This window comes from Monodelphis domestica, chromosome 1 (assembly GCF_027887165.1).
Source record: "Monodelphis domestica isolate mMonDom1 chromosome 1, mMonDom1.pri, whole genome shotgun sequence".
NCBI lineage: Eukaryota > Metazoa > Chordata > Mammalia > Didelphimorphia > Didelphidae > Monodelphis > Monodelphis domestica.
The window spans coordinates 185,844,192-185,863,710 of NC_077227.1; the positions used below are offsets into that span (position 1 = coordinate 185,844,192).

Below are 19,519 nucleotides of genomic sequence, written 5' to 3' on the forward strand. Positions count from 1 at the left end.
AGTTCCACTTTTCAGAATATTCCCCCAATTATACTTAAATTTTTTTTAAATTTTTTTTAAGGAGAGAAATTAATTCCTTGCCTAATAGCGCACAAATGCCGGAACGTAAGCCTAGAAGCAATTTGCACCTTCTGAAAAAAAATGCAAAACTTCATTTCCTTCCTTGCTGGTTTTTGAAAATTCTGGAGGAAGTTATCCCTGGAACAGAATGTAAACATACTGAGGGCAGGGTGTTTGTGTTTTGTTTTTGCTTTCCTGATAAATGTTTGTTAAGTTGAACTGAACTGAGTTGAAGGTCCTTTCTCACTGAGCTAACCAAAAAGAAATTCGGGGCTGGGGGAAGGAAGCTCAGGCTTTCTCGCTGTAACCCGCAGAGGAGCTCCTGGGAAAGAGGGAAGAAAGGTATACTCCCGTGACACAAGAGGGCGAGGCGCGAGACACACACTGACATCACCGAGGAGGGCTCGCTCCCGAAACTCGCAGGGCTTGGAGCGCGCTAACGCGCCTGCAAGGGGTGGGGGTGGGGGTGGGGGCAGGTACGCCCTCTCTGGCCGGGCTCTCCCGCGGCCCTCCCGCCTCCTTCCTGAAGGCTCCTCTCCAGATCCTGTGCAGAGAGAAGAGCCCAAGCGGGAGCCCCGCCCCTTAGGATGACGTTTATCGACGCGACGCGTCGCGGTGCAGTTTGGGAAAAAGGGGATGAGCCGGGCTCGCTTCCGCCTGGACGACGATGGCTGATTCCGCGAGTCCCCGGGAGAAGGGCCTTTGGCGAACGAAAAGGCGCTGGTGAAGCGTGTCCTCCCTTCCTACCCCAGGGTAAGCGCGGGTCGAGGTCACGGGTCTCCTGACCTAAGAAAGCCGTCCAGATTGACGCCCACTTTGTCCGTCGTCGCCCTGAAGACGAACCCGGTCCGGGAGGTCCCCGTGGTGAGGGAGACGAGGAGGGCGGGGCGGGGACACCTTGGAGCCGGACTGACTGGGAGGGAGGCACGGGCGGCATTCCTCGGAGCTTTTCCCGCTGCCCACGAAGGGGAAGCTCAGAGGATTCGGTGCGAACTGTCATGGCTTCGGGTTCGTGGGAAGAAGACGGCCCAGTATACAGCTGCTTCCCTGGCTCTGACTCGGAGAGCCATCCGTAACCCCCTTCTGCCTGCTTGTCCGCAAGCACAGGCCTTAGCCTCTCTTTTAGAGGTTTCATTAACAAACCATCCCGTTTGACTTAATCCAAATACCTCGGAAGGGACAGAGAAATTGGAGAATTGGAACCCTATCTTTGTTTACCTGTGATCTTTAGATTTATAATTGTGGGTACCACATATGACACCCCATCCATTCCTAATTATGCCTTTGCCACAGAGTTGTTAGAGTCAGGTCATTCCCCCATCTTTTTAGTTAAACATTACCCAGAACCCCGTATTGTGGTGGTATGTTTTTAAGAGTAAAGCTGCAGAACAAGAGACCAGACATTAAGTTTATTTTTTCTCTCCGATTCATTCTCTGACCTTGAACAAGTCACTTAACCACTAACAAGACATTTTTCTACCTCCGGTAGTTCTTGCAGAGATTGAGGTATTTAATGTTTGTAAAAAGCTCTGAAAGTCTTGGATAAATGCCACTACATAAGTAAAGGATGCCACTCTTCAGGTTCTGCAGGCATCCTTAGTTTTTGTGACTATCATACTGCAGCCATTTAAAAGTGTCAAATGATAGTTGTTGAGTAAACGTTAATATGCTAGACTTATTGGTGAATTTTGCCAAATAACTAGATTTTCTTTTTCTGTGAAAGCTATCCGAGGTTCTTTGTTTCCGGTAGTTACACACAAATTGATAAAATGAAAATATTTTGTTCAACAGGAGGTGATGCCAATCTTGTTAGTAATAATTTCTGGAAATGTGAATTGTCTCATTAGGACACATTTGAATATATGTTACAAATTGTGTAACTTACAAATTTAATTAGAGTACCTTACTATGGAAAAAAAGATTTTAAGGTAATTTTACATAATTACTTCTTTAAGGGATCATACAACTAGAAAGGGATAATATTGCGTGTCTTTTCTAAAAGGACATTATTTTTACTATCTAAAGGCTAGGTATACAACTTGACATGGGAAGAGAAGGCTTCACTTATCACTTCAAATAATATTTATATTTATTACATTTTTCACAAAAAATTGTGTTAGCATTGTGCTATATTATATAATATTTTAATATAATAAATACTAAACTTCTACAGAAGCAAAAATATTGATGGAGATATGGAAAGGCATTGCCATTAAGACTATAAACACAATTAAGGAAACATCTTTCAATGTATAGGTTTTTCTGAAGAGCATTTTTTGTGACTTGGGCTTATTTTTGTGTTTTAGATGCAGAACAAGATATTTAAAATTTCTTGCTCGTTTATTTTTTAGCCATAATTTAAACTTAATATTATTAGTTAATGAATGTAAGTTATTCCATACTGCTGTAACAAGATTAATGAAAATTTAGTGATGTAAGGTGATAGAACTATTTCTTAACTTTTAAGTTTCTTAACTTTTAGTTCCTTAACACAAAAGAGAGAAAGCTTTTTTTTTCTTTTTCCAAGGATATTATTGTTCATATTAGCTGTAGAGTATCTTATTTCAATTTTGAGATCATCTAGTCACATTAGAAATTAAAGTTACTGGATAGTTTCATGCCTAAGATTATTGCCATGGAAAAGAACATCTTGATGATAATAATGGGTTTTATTTATATTGCCTACTCTTCAACTGGATATTTTGTGCAGTATGTACAAAAAATACTTTATCTAATCTGATGTGGTTCATTTTCCACTAGTATAGAAATATCCAGTCAATAGTCAACTGGTTATTGCCAACTCTCATTTCAGGCAACTAGGTATCACTATTGTTGTTATAGACACCTAATTTAATTTACAAATTATCACTTAAAAAAACTAAGTTTTCTAAATCTTTCTAATAGTGATATGGGCACATTGCTCTTGAATTTAATAAAATGAATTGTTCATAATTTACATGATTAGTACCAATTTCAGAGCAAATTGAAACTGGAGTTTAATGACATTGCATCTTTTACAAAAAGTTGTATAAGCCAAATCCCTAGTATATTCTTTTAAATCTTCGTATTTGGTGGACTTTTAAAATTTCCTCACAAATAAAATTTTTGGTAGGAGTTAGACTTAGTAAACACATTTTATAAGTTTAAGTCAGCCCTAAAGTAGTAGATAAAAGCTGAACTAAGTCAGGAAGAGACCTGGATTCAAGACCTGCTTGTCTTTGAGCAAGTTATTTAACCATGCAGTGTCCCAGGCAGTTCTCTAAATATATCTAGCAGGTGCTGATTTGCATTAATGATGGGATTTACTTACTTGGAGTTGCATAAAGGAATAAAATCACAGATTTTCTCCTGATTCCTTCTCTCCCAACCCCCCAGAATTGTGCTTAAATATTTTCTTTAAGGTTAATCAAATTATGAATTTGGATACATGTTAAAAGTTTTCATGTTCAAACTTCCTTTATAAAATACTTCAAAAAATTGAGTCAGATTGCTTACATAGTCATTGCTGAAAGCTGTCAAGTGCATAAATGAACAACTACCCAGCACTTTTGAACAGAGGTCATGTGGGCAGACCCCTGCACTTGAGACCAACAGTTCTTTTTTATTTCTAGACCTAGTTCCTCATTATAGACACAATATGCTGACCAATTTGTGCTTTTATGTCAAAAACGCCAGGAGTGGATATTTTATAGGCTATTACATAAGTTCTTTTTCAAGTCCACCAAACTATGAAGATTGTTAAAAACAAGTGGGTCTATACCAAGTAGCTCTATTTTCTAGTCAGCAATTCCCTTTTTAACCTAGTTTAGGTCCTTTCCATTGTACTGATATAAAAATTGATACCAGTGGCCTCCTTAGGGAATTCAGTGTCCTTTTCTCAGTTCTCTTACTCTTTGACCTCACTTCCCTTAGCTTCTGTAACACTGTACTTTCCTGGGTTTCCTCCTGCTTTTCTGAGTATTCTATGGCCTGTACTTAGTGCTTTTCTTTTTCCATCCTCCTAACTGGAGTTTACTGCCAAGATTTGTGTGCGCTCTCTCTCTCTCTCTCTCTCTCTCTCTCTCTCTCTCTCTCTCTCTCTCTCTCTCTCTCTCTCTCTCTCTCTCTCTCTCTCTCTCTCTCTCTCCTCTCTCCTCTCTCCTCTCTCCTCTCTCCTCTCTCCCCTCTCTCTCCATTCCCCCTCCCCCCTCTATCTTTCCCCTCTCCTCTCCCCCTCTCAGGCTATGTCTCTTGCTTTTTTTCCCCCTTCTCTCACTCTTTCTTTCTTTCCTCACATCCTGGGGGCAAGGGAAGCAGCTTTAAGAGTACTCTTGTTAACTTTGTGATTCTTTAAGACAAAGTCAACTGATTGGAGAGTTATTATAGTAGTTTATAGATAGGTGTTGATTAACAGGAATTGCAACATTGATCCGATAGCTTCTTATTTGAATTATTTTTGCTAACGAGGTGCTAAACTCTTATTTTAAGCAGTTGAGGAAATGTTAAATTTTATGATCTTTGAGTTTTATTTGCCTTAGAACAAAGCTCTAGGAGCCCTTTTTTAGTTAAAGACCTTTGCTTAGAGATTACTTAATAAACTCAGAGTTTTGCCCCTGTGCAGATGACCAGCAAAATCTACATCTCTAGCCTAGACCTTTTACTTTGCCTTTGTTTATATCTCCTAAAGACCTTCTCTACTTGAGTATTTCCTTATATCACATTCAGTATGGCCACAAAAAAATTATTGTGTCAGATACCTCATATTCTTTTCTACCTCTGTTCCTATGATTATTCAATCTGCCTAGGACTCTTCTTTCCAAGAGCTGAAATCCTACTCATCCTTCAAAACCTGTTAAATCATAGATGAACCTTTCTCTGTACCCTCTTCTTTCAGCTAGATAATCTCTTCTCTCTGCTACTGTAGCACTTTTTGTCTCTTCTGTAGCAGTTACATTTGACTTTGTATTGCACAAACTTCCACCCCACCCCTGCCTGCCAACTAGGTTATAAGCTCATTACAGGTAGAAACTGCCTTATTCATATTTCTGCCTGAACCTATCTCACCATAGAAATTACATAAATACTGAATTGATGAAGACATTACATCCATAAATGATATTAATTTCTAATGTTGCTTTTGCTCATGTTTCTTCTGTTCTCTGCTTAAGTCCTATGCATTCCTTGAGAGTATTTTCAAGTCCCATTTCATTATCATTAGACATTAGAATAACTACTAATATACATGTCACTGAGGAGTTAAAGAAATATGAAACATGATTTGTACCACCAAGTGGCATAGAGTCTAGGAAAGACAGGATATATAATATAAGGAAAGCAAGTTAATATAGGAAATAAGTATTTTAAGGAAACTGGATCAGGCAATAAACCTTCAGAATCAGGAAAATATTAGAGGAGATAGCTTTGAAATTGACCTTGGAGAGAACTTTCAAAGGCAGGGAAAGACCTTAGAGAGTGAGGGATGGTGGACAGACCAGGGGGACATGTATAGAATGAAGCCTTATCTAACTGTTCTAGCCCACACTGATTTCTATTTTCTCTGAATTCTTGATTCTTCTTTAAGCTCTATGTAGCTAAACTCTTCATTATTCTCGCTGTCCTATGGCTATTAGTTTGGTTTTAACTAGATATTAGTTTGATTTTTTTAACTAGATTTCAAGTTCCCTGAGGACCATATCATATATCTGTCTACCAGAACAGCTGGCATATAGCCTGTATTCAAGATAGTTCTCTACATTGACATATTCCTGAGGAGATCAAGTTTCTTTTATACCTTAATACATATAACTTCATTCTGAAAGTATTTAATTGCTTCCAGTGTTTAGCACAATGTATTATCTTAGAAGATGGTTGTTCTTCCTACTCAGGAGTAAAGTGACATCATGATGTCAGTGTCAATGTACAGTATATTCATCTGTGGTTGATAAGACAAATACTAGCTCAGAAGACTACTACAGGCTGGTCACAAATAGTCCTAATGAACATGTAGGATGGAGATGTCTCTAAATTTATACATCTCACATTTCTTTTGAGTTATTAAAATTCTTCTTTGCTCATAGGTACTGGATATACAAAGACAAATATTGGTATAGTTCAAATATTGATTGGCAGCATAGTGTAATGGAAAGGATATTGGACTGAAACTCAGGAGAGTTGTGATTTATAATGCCAAATACGAGAGAATTTGGGGTTGGCAGATAACCTTGAGCTCCAGAGCTCTGAGGTTCTATGAGCTAAAACCAGATTGGTGTGCACACTAAGTTCATTCAGTATGGTGAGCCCCTGGGATTGGGAGACCACCAAGTTGTCTAAGGAGTAATGAACTGGCACAGGCAAGAAATAGAATAGATCAAAGCTTCCATGCCAATGAAGAGTGGAATCTGACCCTTGAATCACTACTGTACTTCCAGCCTGGAAGAGATAGGAAGATCCAGTCTTATTTAGAAAAGAATTTTTTTGAGAGAACTGACTTTAAATCTTGACTCTGGACTGTTGGAAGGTCACTTAGCCTCTTATATAACTGGTTTCCTTATGTACAGAATGATCATAATATCCAGAGATTTTTCTCCTAAATGGTTGTTAAAAGTATCAAATGAGATATATGAAGTCCTTTGTAAATCTTAAAGTACTATATAAATGTAAATTATTATATGCTATAATTTTCCCAATGGAGATTTTTAGGGTCTCCTAGACTTAATGTTTCAAGGTATAGCTTTTCACAGCTATATAAGTAGGAGATTATATTCTTTTCCCATGAATCACATTCCTATAGTTTTTTTAGCCAGTTCTCCAGTCAATGGGCACCCAATTTGTTTTCAGTTCCCTGACACTTGAAGAATGTTACTATGAGTATATTGGACCTTTATGTCTGTCTTTGACTAACTTGGTATATATGCCCAGTGATGATGGGTCCTCAGGGTCCAAGTGTATAAACAATTTTATCATTTTTCTGGCATAATTCCAAATTTAAATCCAAAATGGTTAGTCTACTTCACAACTGTATTAGCAGGGCCCAGGGGAACTTGTTTTCACTCATCCCCTCTCCATCATTTACTGTTTCCATCTTTTTTCATCTTTTCTCATTTGCATTGTACAAAGCTAAAGCTTGGAGGTGTTTTAATTTGCATTTTTCTTGCTATTAAGTGATTTGGAACATTTTTTAAAATTTAATTTAGTTTTTTAAAATTCAGATTTTTTTTTCATTTTTTTTTGTTAACATGATCCCCATTTACCCTGTTCCCATTGAGAAAGTAGGAAAACAAGCCTATTACAAATAGATATAGTCAAGGAGCAGCTGGGTGGCTCAGTGGATTGAGAGCCAGGTCTAGAGACGAGAGGACCTGGGTTCAAATGTGGCCTCAGACACTTCCTAGCTATGTGACCCTGGGCAAGTCACTTAACTCCCACTGCTTAACCCTTACCACTCTTTGCCTTGGAACCAATACATGGTATTGATTCTAAAATGGAAGGTAAATGTGTGTTTTTTATTTTTAACAAAAACATACATATAATCAAGCAAAACAAATTCTCACATTGACCTTATCCAGAAAAAAAAAAGTCTTAATCCATACTTTTGAGTTCCTTGCCTCTTTATGCAGAAGAGGTGAACTTGTTTCATTATTATTCCTCTCAAATTGTGTTGGTCATTGTATGCATCAAGTTCCTAAGTCTTTTGGAGTTGTTTGTCTTTATGGTATTGTGTAACAAACTGCCCAATAGACAAAAAAATCTGTATTGAAATTGAGTTAGAGGTTTCTTCTCCATATTTTCCTCAAAAGTATTGTTGGTTAAGGTATTTTTCTTACAGGAAATTAAGGGTTCAATCAGCTATTCTTTCCCTATTTCAATTAGTCAAGCTATTTTAATATTTAAATAATACCTAGATATAGCAGGACAAATTACTGAATGTACCTGTTGGATTCCAATGCTATCCATAAATGAATTTGAGATCCTTTAAAAGAAGTACTAGATGTCTCTTTAGAATAACAGAAGTAATTAGAGCTCCCCAAGCAAAGGCTGGATGAACATCTGTTAGAGATGTTGGAAAGGAGATGCCTAGTCAAAAGTGTTCAACTAGCTGAACTCTGAAGTGCTATAAACTTCACTAGCATTTAAAGTCCTGTTTATATCCTTTTTTATACTTACGCTTTTCATCAAACACCTTTTACCTTGTGCTTTGACTTCCTGCAGAAATTAGTGCAATTATTTTAAATGCAACTTCACCTTCAGCAATGCCTAAAATAAATTTTAGCACCAAGTAACATTACTTGTCAGCTCAGCTTTAAAAATATAATCATGCTAAACAACCATAGAAATAGAAGAATACATTGTCGTTTAAAGGACTCAAATAATAATCTGAAGAAGTATTATTTGTTTAGAATTGCTCTTAGCCATTAATGGAGGGCAAAAAATATAAATTTATTCAAATTTGGAATTTAGTACAAATTATTGTTTAAATTCATTAAGCTAAGTGACCTAAACACAAGTTTTAACTTTTTTATGTTTTACTAATCCAAATCTTTAGTTATCAACCAACAAAAGTAGAATATTTAAGGATATTCTCAGTTTGTAACTATTTTCTAACTATATTGTAAGCTTCAAATTGTTACCTTTCTTCTGCCAAGAAACCTAATTGTCATTAAGTTATAAATTTTTTCCCCCCTCATAGAAATAAAGGTCAGATAACACCTAGTTATACTCAAGCATATGTCTAATGGCTCTGAATAGTCTTCTGTGTGGCCTATGTGGAATAAAAATTTGGTAAAAATGGATAGTGGATGGAATAGTGCCACTGAGTCTCAAATCTAGTGTTGTTTCTTCAGTGCTATAATATTGCAACTGCAGAACATTTAAATTGTCTAGGGATTTCCCTTGCTGTGGTGGAATGAACTTTGACAGTGGCTGACTGGAAGTAGGTACTTCAGAAATTGCTGGCATTCCTACCTATCTTCCTAAATGTACTTGTGTTGGCATATATTAAAGTTAGATTTGTTTTAGAGTCAAAAAGAATTCTTAAAATGTATGTACTCATAAAAAGAATTTCAGATTAGCAACAGAAAGATGGAATAGGAAGATTTGGTGATTGCAAAAGAAAACTTTTTTGTCAAAGGGAAATTATGTTTTAAGGAAATTAATAGACTTGCCACATAAAAAAAGAATTTTGTTAGTTAAGATATAGAAGTCATTATCATGAAATAAGGGAAATTTATATTCCCATCCAACAATACAATTAACAGAACAGTCCCTCAGACCCCCCCTCCCCCCATGATCATAATTCCAGTCTAACAATGGTAACATTATGTATTCAGTTCTCCTATAAGGGGGAAAAAGTTATGGAGTAGATTTTAAAAGTTATATAATATCTGCCTATAGAAAATAAATTTAAATATATAAATTTTTTATTTCAAATCTAGCAGTCTATTAAAATTAAGGACTTGGATTTAAATTTTAACTATGCTTTTAACAAACCTGTGTATATACAGCTGTAAAAGAATTATGAAACCATATTTGATGAAATTAGAAAAGCAACAAATTACATTTGGAAATACAAAATATAAAAACAAAAGGCTTCAATAAAAGAAGAATAGGTGAATTGAAGGAAAGTAGGAAATATATATGTGTAGTTTTTAAGATGAGAACAGAAATTATGAAAACTGTAAGAACAATTGAAATAAGCCTAGAGTTTTTTTTGTTTAATGTTCTATAAAGTGGATTTAACAAAGAAGAGAGGAAAAAAAACTAAGAATTAGGCCTGAGAAAGGAGTGTTCACAGCAAAAGCCAAAAGAGATTAAGAAAAATTTTAGCAATGAACTATTTATTCTCTCAAAGAGTCTGTAATTTATATTTTCAGCTATGGCTCTAAAATCTAAATACCATTTTCATTTATCTTCTCAACCATCTTTTGCTTTTCAATTTCTTTTCTAAAGTGTTTGCCTTTGATGGGTCCCAATGTGTTCCCAGGGACTACAGTTTCTTGTCCATGACTTTGTAAACTTTAGGAATGTTTTCCTTCCTTCTGTAATCTAATATAATTTGTATCCAAGTGAATCACTAGAAATGGGAAGTGGACAGTAGGCATTATTGTGACAAATCTTGCTAGGTCTCCTTTCATGTCTTTTGAACATGTCCTTTAAAGAAAGCAACTCTATCGTTGTTATAACAAATGGAGTTTCTTAGCAGGAAAGTACCAACCACCAATATTTTAAATTTTCTTTCTCTGACTCTTAAGAAATTATCAAGTCACAGGTGCTGTCATTCTAGGGATCATTTAGTAAAACAGCAATTGCTTTCTCTCAGAGGACCCAGCTCTCCCCTTATCAGGAAGCCCCTCAGATCTGTTTTTTTTTGTGCTAAGCATTATGTATGTTTTACCCTTCTGTGTTTGTGTGTGTCATATTCTTCTACTCTTGAACCGCCAGACACCAGTTGGTTCCCTTCTGCCCATTCTGTGTTTGTACATAATACCTTCTATTTTAAAAAGAATATTTACTTTTCCCTAATACCCCGAGAAGTAGAAAAACTTTCCTCATATTCCTTTGCTTTCTTCCAGGAGGTAAAACAGGTTGCTCTTTAGCAGGTACTTGGTAAAAGGAGAAATAAAAACAGCATTTTATTGGTACAAATTCCCCTGTTCTCCATACTTGCTAGAAATTAGATCCTTAGGCTTTTGTGTTTGCTTGCTAATATTCTCCCTGAAGAACTGCTGTGGCAAATTGCTCTTCTGGAAGCAATGAAGGAAGAACTGAACTATTGGATAATTGACAAAATATTGTTAGAATACTAATAATGCATTCAAATTAATGTATAGATTCATGTGCCATATCAACCTGAAGACCATTGGGGTATTTTGTAGAATCAATTTGACATAGAAAAATAAGTAGGCAAGAATAACAAGAGAGTTGTTTTTACAAAAAAGCTCTCAGTTGGATAAAGGGGTAGTCCAGATACCCTGCCAGAGTATAAAATGTGGTACTTAAATGGCTATCTGGTGCTTTATCAAAAAAATATTTCAGTAGGGCAGATTAAAAAATGATGTCCATTTATAGGCAAGCAAGAATAGACAGATCTTAGGGAAGCAAATAGAAAAGTGAGACAGTCTGCTTTCAAGGAATTGACATTCTAATTTGAAAAAAAGAACACATATTGGAGAGTTCAGTTTTAGGGGATATGGAAAAGCCAATGATCCTTAGAGGGCAACAAAGATGGCCCAGTTATCTGGAGTATGTAGCAACTGGATTAATGATTAACGTGGATGTTCTTTAGAGCAGAATGGAAAGGCAGATGGTAATGCTTGAAGTTCCTTCAACTAAATAGTCTTTTAGGGTTTTTAGTTATTTCTTTCCTCTTATCAATAAACCCATTTTATGGATGAGAAAACCTAGGTTTAAAGAAACGAATTAACTTGCTGGGATCACACAACATGCATATAGTAATAATCATTAAATATTTATTAAGTGCCTATTAGGTTCCCAGTACTGTGGAGATAAAAAAGAACCAAAATATAGTCCCATATTTCAAGGAATTTACAGTCTAATGGGGAGATAAACAATTATATACAAGCCAGCTATTTACAGGATAAATAGGAAATAATTAAAAGAAAGACTAGAATTAAGAGAGGTTGGAAATATATCATAGAATTTATTAGAGCTGAGATTTAAATCTTGGTTTTCTCATAACACCAGTACATGTTATTTCTCTACCTTACAGATGTTTATATTATTTTAAAATCTAAATGGGGCAGTTTGATAAATATTACAGCATTATTAATAAATTACACAGCATTTTATAAAGAAAATTCTCAACTGTGAAGAAAAGATACTTTAAAAATCTTTCACAGAAATTAAACTATTAGAAACAAAGTAGATGGATTCAGTTTTATTAAAAAAAAGAATTATTCACAAAAAACTGTAAGCCAAATAAGACAAATGACAGACTTGGAAACTAATGGGGAGGATAATATTACTGATAAAAACCTTAACATCCAGACTCTTAAAAAATTCAAACAAACGTGGATACTGAATCCCCTATGGTTAGAAGGATGTTGAAAATTGCAAAGAAAAAAAACACATGTATCATCACCTGAAGAATTGTTTCACATCTTTAATAATCCAAGAAAGGCACTTCAGTGACCCTTATTAGGAAACATGCATCTAATTACCAACAATAATCAAAAATATGTGTATATTTAAAAAACCCTTACCTTCTGTCTTAGAATCAATACTAGGTACTGGTTCTAAGGCAGAAGAGTGGTGAGGGCTCGACAATGGGGGGTTAAGTGACTTGCCCAGGGTCACACAGTTAGGAAATGTCAGTGGCTAGATTTGAACCCAGGACCTCCCATCCCTAGACCTGGCTCTCACTCCACTGAATTACCCAGCAGCCCCAACAACAACAATTAAAAATAACCAAACTGAATGTTAATGGGGCTGGGAAGAAACTAATGCATTGTTGAATTGCTAGTTCAACTAATTGATGTATTTTTGTTAGAGAACAATCTGGCAGCACACAATAAGAATTAGAAAACTTTATTCCCTATGGCCAATGATTCCCATTATTGAGCCTAAAACAAACCCCCCAAAATCTTTTTGTAAATAAAATTATTAATACTAACTTTTAACAAATATTGGTAAATCTGGATAGGAGAATGCTATTATGCCATTAAAAAGGACAAATAAAGGAAATAATGTTGGAAGAACATATTAATGCAAAGTGAGGGGAAAATTTTTAACTGTACATTTTCTACAATTGTATAAAACATGTAAACTAACAAATAAGAATGAAAGTCACTGTTACTAGTTTGTGGACACATAAAACTTAAGTAGTTCTGGTTATATGGTATATAGGATGTTGATTTTTTTTCCCTCTTATTGAGATTAAGTGTGTATAGTTTTAAAAATCAAGTTTGCATATGTTTTGGGGAAAATGTAATTTAGAATGCCCCCATTGTATATCTTTAAATTAAAAAAAAGATTAATTGCATAAAAATAATTCATGTGATATATAGAATCAAAGATTCACATGCATAGTTTTAAGAATTTTGGTGTTCCATTGAATTATTTTAGTAGTGAAAATAACTGGTATTCTGAAATTTTTGTTTGTTTGTTTCAGAAAAGAGCTTCTTTTAAAGAATTCCACCCATTGTAAAAGGGTGAAAGTAGATAACTATTCACCATGCCTGCTGTTGCTTCAGTACCTAAAGAGCTCTACCTTGGATCCTCATTGAAAGAACTTAACAAGAAGACAGAAGTTAAAGCAGAGAAAATAAGTACTAAGAAGTGTGTATATTTAAATTTTTTGGAAGTGATATTAATTCATTTAAAATGAGTTCACATTTCCATGTTGTTACGGATACATTTCATCTAAAATTAATTTGACTCAAACATCACATAAGTAGACCTTATAAGACTTTAAAGATATTGTTGATAACAATATTGGGCATTTGACTTCAACATGATGGCTGTTTCCAAAGTATCTAAAAGGCTTTCTAGCAGAGAAAGTGTGGAATCATCAGGAAGTTAAGTTTCAGTTTATTGTGTAGGAGAATTTCCTAACAACTAGAGTTGTCCAAAAATGGAATGGTACTCATGACTTGATTCTTTTGTCAGATTTTTTTTTTTGGAGATGATTGCTTTTTGGGGGAGGGAGGGTTAAAATAACATGTCCTTTAAAATCTCTTCCAATTTCATGATTCTGTGACTTTTTCCTATTAAGAGTTTTTTGAATATTCAAAATAAAACTAAACAGTTATTCTAATAGTCATTTCTCTTGTTCCAGACCAATGAGTTTACTTTGCAGAGAATTCCCAATATAGGAGCTCTTACCATGGATTTGGATTTCAGTTATTTTGTAACTTAACAGTTGCTTAAGAAATTAGAAACTTGCCCCATGTCATATAGCCTGCATGTGTTAGAGGAAGCACTTGAACCATACATCTTCCTTATCCATCCGTCCACATCACTAAGATCAGTATGGGAGAAAGTGAAACACCATTTCACTTGTCAGATTCAACAAATGCCATTTTGATGATGTATCCTCTAAAGAAGTTAGAAGTTGTCAGTTAAATCAATAAGCCATTGGCTTAAGGGGGATTAGAAAATGTAAACCTGGCAAACAAAAGCATCAGACAAAACAAACATCAAAACCATCACATATATAGGCTATTTAAAAGGTTTTTAAAGGTTATTCTAGGTACAATTAAATATGTTCCTTTTCTGATGAATCTATCTCACACTTCATATCTGTTGCCTGAAATTCTACCATTAAGAGCTTTGTCCCTTTAGCTCATGGTTTTAATCCCTCTTGAGATGCAAATTCATGAAGAAGTAACATCACAAGTCATTATTAGTTGACTATGATATAGTATAAACAACTTAGATAATCAATTTTCTAAAAAGTTTTAGAGAGGGGAGAAAGGAAGTTTGTAAGGGCACTATGCTATTGAAATGTGGTAGAGAGGAGATAACGGGGTAGAGGGAAAGCTCAAGGATACCTTTGAGCACCAACCACAAACGCACATTTTGTCTGGGCCTAGCCTGTTTATATAAGATTTACATGAGAAGGAACTCCAGCTCTGCTATATATGTGACTTTGGGCAGGTCCTTTGACCTGTGGACTTCATCTTCCTTTTTAAAATGAAGACATTGGATTATATGATCCTTCCTGTGATAGCTTATTATTTTATATATTTAAAGGTACTGTAAAAGATTTATGTCAGGTATTAACAATAAATATAAAACTCCCACTGCATGCATTGCATTTTATTGGTAACATAAAATTGTTATTAATTGTAGTAATAACTTATTTAAAATATAAGTAGTAACCTTGACTTAAAGGAAAAAAGAATTTTCTAATAAGGCTTAAATACATAAATGTTAAAGTGGATTTGTTAGTTATCAGAAAAGCAACATTTAAAGAGATAAGTTTTTGAAGATAGAGATTAAAGAGTATATAATAAGGATTGCCTTGTTTGCTTTTATGACAATTTCTATTCCATGTATTCTAATTTGGAGGGAAGTAGTCTATTCTGCTAACTTATAGAGTGAGAATTCTTGAGACCATACTTTTTAAAATTTCATTTTTTATTTTGCTATGTTTACTGATACTACTGTGTATATTCCCAGTAATCCTGTATTAGAAAATAGCTTGTACTTAATTAACTCGTGCATTTTACTATAAAATCTTGAAAAGTATTACCCAGCATCCACATAGTGCTACTTGGTCTTGTAGCAATGGGGATTTCAGGCTTTTCTGCCACCATTATACCTTTATAGCTTTATTTTTGCCCACACTGTATGGGAGGAAAGAAGGTAAAAAGGAGTGAAGGAAGAGACATCTTAGCTACCTGTGTTCTATATTCATAGCCAAGTAAATACTCTACTTAGATATGCTCAGGGCTTTCTTTGCGTATTCCTTGAGTGTCTGTGAGACCCTTCTGTAGTTACTAGACACTGGTAGTCTGTGGTAACATATTGCCTTTTTGTTGCTTTAAAAAAAAATGTCATGAAAGTTTTTAAAAAATCATTTGGCTCCTAAATAGAGGCAAGTGTTTAGGTATTGCACAGGTGGAAAATTTGCCACACCTGAGCTATATTCCCAACATCCTTTTAAGTTATGTCCTCCTTTTACCTAAGGAAGCTTGGGAGATAAATTTGACTGAGATTCATGCTGCAGGGCTCTTTTTTTTGGGAGCTTATGCTTTTGGTAAAGTGCTGCAGGTATGAGTTTCTGGCTCTCTTTGCTCTGCTCACTTTACTGAAAGAACCCTTTTTTTCCTTCTCTTTTGATTTATTATTAAAATCCTACCATTTTTGGCAACCACAAAGGGAGGAAGATGTCACATACATCTTTCTTCCCCCTTTCTTCCCATATACTCACATACTTCTTTCTTCCTAACTTCTGGATCTTGTTTTGGTATGTGGCTTGGTTGTAAGGGTAGATTTATTTTATTTTTTTTTTTTAGTAATTTTGATGATTAAAAGTGGAGAAGAGTAAGAAGAGCTCAAAGGTACTTTTACTTAAGGAAGTTTTGTTCTCCTACATGCAAAAATAGAATATAATCAAATTTTTATTGTAGAATGTGACACTTAATAATTCATTGCATAGAATTTATTTTTAACCAGATTAAGTAAATATTCTCTCAGAAATGATTTTCTAGAACATGGGAATAATTTTATTTCCAGGAAATAAATGTTATTTATGGCAAAATTTTACCTGTGGCTATAGAAAGTTAAGTCTCTATCTACCTCATATTCAGATAAGATAAACTAATCGAACCCTAAATAATGAGGTTTTTCTGTATTAAGCTATTTCTGAATTTGTCAGTTGTTTTAATGCTATAGGCAATATTACATTAATTATTTATTCTCCAATTCAAGTTATGTGCAGAGTGCCCTGAAGATCTTCAGGACAGCAGAAGAATGTAGATTGGACCGTGATGAGGAAAAAGCCTATGTACTGTATATGAAATATGTAGCTGTTTATAATCTTATAAAAAAAAGACCTGATTTCAAGCAGCAGCAGGTATGGGGTTTTTTTTTTCTGTTTTCTGTGATCAACAGTTTTTCTTAATATCAAATTTCAGAACTTGCAGGATCAATTTAGTGAACATGAATTTAATAAATACATGGGATAGGAGAAGACAAGTCACATGTAAAATTAATTTAATTTGCAAAAGTGTTGCTTTGGTTTAATCCAGGTTGATAGTAGGCTATGGACTTTTTTTTTTTTGGTTACTGTTTTAATGAAATTGTACTAGATTTTATGGAAGGAGTTCCATTTTTCTCATCAAATAAATGATAATATAATAAAAGTATGTGGCATGTTGCTTCCATGAAATCCAAATTCAGTTGTAAGTAACTCTCATTGTGTCATGACTTATATTGTGTTGTAGCCATTCTAAAGATAAATTTAATTTACTTAATATTTTTTATTTTTATTGGACAAAAATTGCATTTAGCACAGTGCCTGCAGGGTGCATAAATGCTTAATAAATACTTGTTGATTGATTCAGTGGTTTCCTTCTGTAGGACAGGTAGTATTCCTCTGTTATTTTGGGAATGTAGATAAATAAGAAGAAAAGCAGACTAAATAAAGTGATGCAAAAATATACCCATGCTTGAGCTGAAATTGCATTGGTCGGAAAACAACAGAGAATAGATCCTGGGGGCTGTGGAACTGGAAAGAGTTAGTATGCACAATATTGCTAGATTAGAATTGTAAATTTGGTTTCGAGTCCTTGTTCTGGTACTATCTTGTGTGAGTGATGCTAGGCTATTCCCTTTATTTCTGAGGAACTGAATGTCAGTTTCCTCATCTATAAAATTGAAATGACATAGTATTTATCACATAATATTGTTGTGAAATAAGGGCTTTATCAACCTAAAAGTGCTTATAATTGCCATGGCTTTATATGAGTAGGCTGCACAAATCTTAATTTGGAAGAATTTTTGTATTGTTTTCATTTGCCCTTGCTCTTCCAACTCCCCTAGCATCCCTTTCCCAGTAGTACTCTTTGCTAGGAAATGGTATTGACATACATAATAAAAATATATACCAGGAACAGTTAGGTGATTCAGTGGATAGTGCTCCAGGCCTGGAGTCAAGAGGACCTGATTTCAAATGTGACCTCACATACTGCCCAGCTATGTGATCCTGGGCAAGTCACTTAACCCCAATTTCCTAACCCTTACACCTTCTGCCTTGAAACCAATACTTAATACCATTTAGATAGGAGCTATAAAGTTATGCTAGCACGCATGCGCACACACACTCTCTCTCTCTCTTTCTCTCTCTCTCTCTCTCTCTCTCTCTCTCTCTCTCTCTCGATACAAATAGATACAAAACTATCTATTTACTCATAAAAAATAAAATTAGTAGCATTTTCACACACAAAATAAACAAAATGTGTAAAGGGGATAATTTAATTTGTAGTATTCTCACAGATAATACAAAGTTCTAAATGGTGCCTTACGAATAGAAAAGGTGCCTTACAATCAAAAAAAGTTTAGCATTCATTAGTCAGAGGTTTTTTTAAATCATAGGGAAAGATAGAATTATCTTTGGAACATACTTTAAATGTTTTAAGTTTGAGTTAATGAAATTTATATATTAAGAAAATATCTAAAAAAAAATTATGTTATAAGGACCATATTGTAATTTGGTTGTTGGGATTTTCATTATTGTATTCTTTGTAGACTGTTCTCTTCTGGGGAATCATTGGCCCAAACTAACATTATAGGATAATTTTCCTATGATTTTAGGACTACTTTCATTCAATGCTTGGACCTGCAAACATCAAAAAAGCTATTGAAGAAGCTGAAAGACTCTCTGAAAGCCTTAAACTCAGGTATATACATTATAAAATATATAAAATAATTAAAATAAGATTGAAATAGTATTTATAATTTATCCCATCCACCTTTAACCTTGAATATGATCTCTAGCATTTAGAAACAATTTATGGAGTATAGAAATTCAGATCTATACTTAATATTTATCCTGCCATGTTCTTACATCCTATGCTGTCATTTAGGGATCTTTACTGAAATTAAAACCATATTTGAGAAATGAAAGATTATTTAAATAAACACTACTGTACTGGACTCTGTAACTTCTCCAATGTTCTCTCAGCTTTAAATATTTGTCTTTAAAAGACCGTTTTTCAGAAAACAAAACTATCATTTGCATAGTGAACTGTACTACATTGCTGGAAGATTAAATGATCCAAGTTGTTCTCCAAGGCATTCAGGTTGTGTCCCAAGTCGTTGTTGGTTATATTTACTATTTGTTTTTTGTTTTTTTCTGAATTTAGATGTACTTAACACCTTAGCAAGACTAGTGAAAAATAGGAAACCACCTAGATTCTGTTCTCACCCCATCTACCCCCCAAATTGAATGTGTCACTTACTCTGTTATAAAAATTTTTCATTAGTTACCACCCTGCTCAAAAGCCTTCAGTGTTTATTTATTTATTTATTTATTTATTATGAATAAATAAAATACAAATGAGTTAGCTTAGCATTCAAGACCCTTCCTAATTGGGCTATAGTTTTCAAGAGAGGAAGGATGATATAGTGGATGGAGTATTGGAGTTGAAATCAGACAAACCAGGAGTTGCATAGTTAGTAGCATTTTGACATTGTCACTTAACTTCTCTTGACCTTCATTCCTCATCCAGAAATTTGAAGGCCACAATGTACCTTGCAGTACCTTGCAGCCCTAAATGTATGTTCATATTAATGATATTTATTTCCTTTTACTTGCCTGCATCAACTCTGCATTCCAGTAAGGCTTCGTCCATTTCTTACCTCATGCTTTTGCACAAGTGGTCACTCATGCCAGGAATGTACTCATTCCTAACTTCTAAGCACCTCCAGTGCTTAGAATTCTTAGTTTGTTTGAGGTCTTAGCTCAGGGGTTATTTTATTCATAGATCTTTTCTACTGCCACTCAGTTTGAGCTCTT

The 19,519-nt window shown here is 34.7% G+C and overlaps 1 protein-coding gene across 2 annotated transcripts in view; it reads left to right on the forward strand.

Moving 5' to 3' along the window:
- The first annotated feature begins 586 nt into the window (after window positions 1-586).
- The window catches only part of USP8 (ubiquitin specific peptidase 8), a 67,849-nt gene continuing 48,916 nt past the window's right edge, over window positions 587-19,519 (forward strand). Inside the window, exons 1-4 of one of the 2 annotated variants that reach the window (XM_001369991.5) lie at window positions 587-924; window positions 13,166-13,332; window positions 16,432-16,576; window positions 18,316-18,401. In XM_001369991.5, the coding sequence (XP_001370028.2) occupies window positions 13,229-13,332; window positions 16,432-16,576; window positions 18,316-18,401 (335 nt within the window). In that variant the 5' untranslated portion in view covers window positions 587-924; window positions 13,166-13,228. The remainder of the gene's footprint in view (window positions 925-13,165; window positions 13,333-16,431; window positions 16,577-18,315; window positions 18,402-19,519) is intronic. The other variant, XM_007479938.3, reaches the window with a different exon arrangement.